This window comes from Condylura cristata, unplaced genomic scaffold (assembly GCF_000260355.1).
Source record: "Condylura cristata isolate star-nosed mole 26May11 unplaced genomic scaffold, ConCri1.0 scaffold00011, whole genome shotgun sequence".
NCBI classification, from domain to species: domain Eukaryota; kingdom Metazoa; phylum Chordata; class Mammalia; order Eulipotyphla; family Talpidae; genus Condylura; species Condylura cristata.
The window spans coordinates 56,748,723-56,752,768 of NW_004567112.1; the positions used below are offsets into that span (position 1 = coordinate 56,748,723).

Sequence of the window (4,046 nt, forward strand, 5' to 3'; positions counted from 1 at the left end):
GGGACAGCTGAGGTAGCAGGAAGAAAGAATGGTGCTGGCAGAATGTCAGAAGAATTCAATGGGGTGATCCATTTTGAGATTCCAGAAATGAGTTATGAAGCAAGAGGTTTTCCTTGTGGGAAGGGCCACTAAGATGATAAAAGGGACAGAACTGGGAAAAGGTCTGACCTTCCCAAAAAAAGGTTCTACTTCAGGGCCCTCTGGTGGCGCAGTGGATTGGAAGTGCAGCACTGTGAAGCTGGCCTTGGCTGCTTCAGTGCAAGTTTGATCCCCCGCCCCGGAGATGATCCACATGGCGCAGCAGACCTCTCCTGTCTGCCTGCTGCTCCCCTCAGCAGTGTACTTCGTAGATCTGCCTGTTCTGCTCTCCACTCTGTTTCTGGTGAATTCTCTCAAAGCCCCAGCACCTCTGACCTGTACACCACTTCTACATGCATAAATAAGTAAATAAATAAAATCTTTAAGGAAAAAAAATCCTTAAAAAAAAAAGGTTCTGCTCCAGTTGTCCAACACTGATGGCCAGGCAAAGGCGGACTCTGGGCACCTTGTTTGTGGCCAGGCTCTGGCGCGAGGGCTCGACCCTCAGCCCATGGAGTCTGTGCCCACTCTGGGCAGTTGTGTCTGACTGAATTCAATGGCAGGCCACCCAGCTGCTGTGGAGAATTGGAAAGTTGCATGTTAGAAAAACGACCCTGTAGTCGGCGGCGGTTGGGACAGTTGAGTGAAAGACCCCTGCTTCTGCAGCTCTCGCCATCCGCCCGCTGGTTACTGATATACCAAAAGGCCGAGCAAACCTTCAACAAAGCTTGTCTAACCTGATGGCACACTTAGAATACTAGGACTCTGGGGTCGCCCTGTGGCATAAGGGGTGAGTCTCAGCACCGTGAAGCTGTCTGCAGCCCCTGCAGCGTGAGTCCATCCCCGGCCAGGGAGGGACCCCAGGGAGCAGCAGACCCCTCTGTCTCCCCGTCTGCTCCCCCAGCAGTGGTCTTCATCCGCCTGCTCTGCTCCCCACTCTGCCTCTGGGGATTCCTCTCAGATCTTGCACCTCTGGCCTGCACCCCAGCTCTTGTATGTATAAATAAATAAAATAAATCTGAATTAAAAAAAAGGTTCTACTTCTTAGGAACTGTTGTGATATAAAAGATCTGGTGGTCCCCCCACGAGGAAGCCAACAGGAAAGCTGAAGCCTAGAGTAGAGCCACTGTGCTGCCCACACAGCCCTGGCTATCTCGTCAAAAGTTGGGGCAGAGGGCTGCTCCCTTTAGGGGGTGACGTGATGAGGTGGCTATGCAGCACATTTCTGTTCATTCTAGGGTACTCTCACCAGGACCCACAGGACTGGTACAAAAGCAAAACAGATGCTTGCTTTTCCAACCACCCCTATGGAGTAGAACTGTCCAACATGGGTTGCAGTCCTGACTCTGTGGGATGTGCCCAGGAGCCCTCTCATCAATCAAGGACTTCAGTTGTCTGTAAAACAGAGACAGTTCCATAATAAATAAATCTTAAAAAAAAAATTCCCCATCACTATGTCAGAATGGTGAGGGACTGGTATTTAAAAAAAAAAAAAAGAACAGAGACAGTTCCAGAAAGTCTGGTAGCAGCCATTGTGCCCTAGTTACCTCTCAGTCAAGGTGAAGTTCCCATCCTTTAAGGCAGGTACTTTCTTCAGAGGGTTCACCTGGGCAAAGGCATCGCTGAGGTGCTGGCCTGCAGAAAGTTCATCATGGTGGGCAACAGGAAGAAGACATTCCTGCCTGGCCTGTACTTACTCTCTGCAGGGCTCAGCCCCCAGTTTCATTGCTCTTCTCTAGCTTCCAGGTATTCCCCTGAACGGCAGAGGTGGGTGAGGGCCACTGTGAGAGGAAAAGTTGCTCTGCCCATTGGTACAAAATAGACCTGGTGAGTCCCTCCCCCCCTCAACTCTCTGCAACAGGACTCAAAGATGCTCCATCCAGGAAGAGGCATGTCCTTGCTTGAGGCTCCTCATGCATCCCACCACTGCCGCTGCACCATCACTGTATCACAAGCTCACACTGGGGGTGCCCCAAGCTGCAGGGGCAGAGTAACTGGTCATCTATTGGGAGCTCTGCCCCTTTCCCTGGGACTCCAACTTTGGGTCACCAAATACAGGAAAGTGGACTTCTGTAGGTATCTATTCACTTGCAACCAATTTCTACTGGCCCCTCTGTGTCCCCCGTCATCCTGTCTTGGACACTGGGACCGAGCTATCCTTGCCTTCAGGTTGTGCTGGCGCTAGAAACACCTGCTATCTTATCCCACCCACAGGTCTTGAAAGGTATCCCCAAAGATCCTAGCCTTTGAACTCACATGAGTGGTTTCTGCTTCTGCCGATGCAATCAGAGAGGCTTCTGAAGCCTACTTAAGTCTCATCACTACCTTGCTCAACAGCCTTCAGAAACTCCTCATTACCCCAGGTTCTGGTGGAAGTACACTATCCCCTTAATCCACTAACATTCTAGTCTCTTCCTTCAGACAGTCCTTCACCAGGAATACTTGTGACTCCTGTCTTGGTTAAACACACCTCCCACTGAACCCTTTGATTTAACAGCCCAGCTGGGACACCTCCTTGTTGACATGGCCTCTCCCCTGCCCCCACACTCTGCAGAGGTGACCCCCGGAGAAGAACAACTGGACAGGCCCCCGAGGAGGCTGTGAGCAGATAATGTTTTTGGCAGAGAGACAACGGTGCAAAGACATAATGTTATAGTGCTGTGCAGAAGGCTCAGCCTAGTAGATTTGCCCTACTTGCCGACACAGCAATACCTGGGTTCCCCTTTTCTGTTATTCCACAGCTGCCAAGGCTTGATATGCCAGCTGTGTCCTTGGGCCTTGGGGGTGTCCAGAAAAACAAACCCTTGTGTCCAGGGTGCAGGACTCACAAGCACCCATACTCCCACTCCTGCCCCCAGCCATCGTAACCCATGAGGTACCCGCCTCTGCAGGGAAAGGGTGGAGGCTAGGTAAGTAAAGACAAGGTTAGAGAGGAAGGAGGAAAGCGGGACAGAGGAGAACCCCCACGCAAAATCAGCCAGTGCAGAGAGCTGGGTGCAAAGTCAGAAGCAGCGCCTGCTTTGCAGAACTTCAGCAGTTGGGAACCACAAAGGAGGAACTCCACCTCGTCCTAGTCTCTACAACGGTACCTGTATCGCCTCCCCTCCCTGAAATGCTCTCCACCCCTCCCCACCCCTCCATGCCTGGTGCGGGGGAGGGGGGGGCGCACCGTTTTGCGATCGCCAGGTCCCTCCTCCTTTCTTCACGTATCCTCTCCCTCCCCTTTACGGGACCTCAACGGACCTCTCCGCTTACTCTGGGATCCAGCAGAGTTGGGAGCGGGTCCCGGATTCTCGGATTACCCTGATGAGTGAGTAATCGATCCCATCTTCTGGTGATGGCCTTGGAAAGGGGGTGGCGTGGGGAGAGAGGTCTACACGAGGTTCGGTGCCCGGGTTCCTGCCCTCGCTCACACTTTCTCACACCCTGCGCTGGCCTACCTTTAAGCAGCTCCACTGTGCGCAGCTCGAAGGGGATGCCGTTCTTCTTGGCGAAGATGTAGACGGCGCGGCAGGGCTGGGACAGCAGGTCCAGGTAGAGCTCCAGGCCCATGGCGGGGGCGGCAGGGACACGCTGGGGACCCAAAGGACAGAGCAAACGTGGGCGCTTATTCGGGGGACAAGACCAGGCGGCCACGCCCCCGCCGCTCCGGAGCGGCGGCTCAGGCGTCCGGCACTTTAGCCAATCGTGACAGCTCCTGGGCGTGTCTGAGGGGCTAGAGGAGGAAGGGGCCTCAGGGCCCAACCCGCGGAGTGTGACGCGGGCGTAGTCGCCGCCGCAGCCCTCCACCACCCCACCCCAGGATCACGCGGAGGGCCTCGGGTTGCAGACGTTTTGTGGCCGACTCTTTTCACTTGGCCTGTCTTTACGCTCCATCCATGTTGTCTGCTGCTGCGGATGTACCACAGCGTTCTACCAGTGAGGAAACTGAGGCTAGGAAGGGTTAGGACTTAAAGTCTGACTCCAGA

The 4,046-nt window shown here is 54.1% G+C and overlaps 1 protein-coding gene across 1 annotated transcript in view; it reads right to left on the reverse strand.

The window, feature by feature from the left end:
* LOC101626790 (glutathione S-transferase theta-1-like) overlaps positions 1-3,715 on the reverse strand; it is an 18,672-nt gene extending 14,957 nt beyond the window's left edge. The window contains exon 1 of the mRNA XM_004681098.2: positions 3,625-3,715. Within this exon, the coding sequence (XP_004681155.1) occupies positions 3,625-3,630 (6 nt within the window). The 5' untranslated portion in view covers positions 3,631-3,715. The remainder of the gene's footprint in view (positions 1-3,624) is intronic.
* Positions 3,716-4,046: the final 331 nt, after the last annotated feature.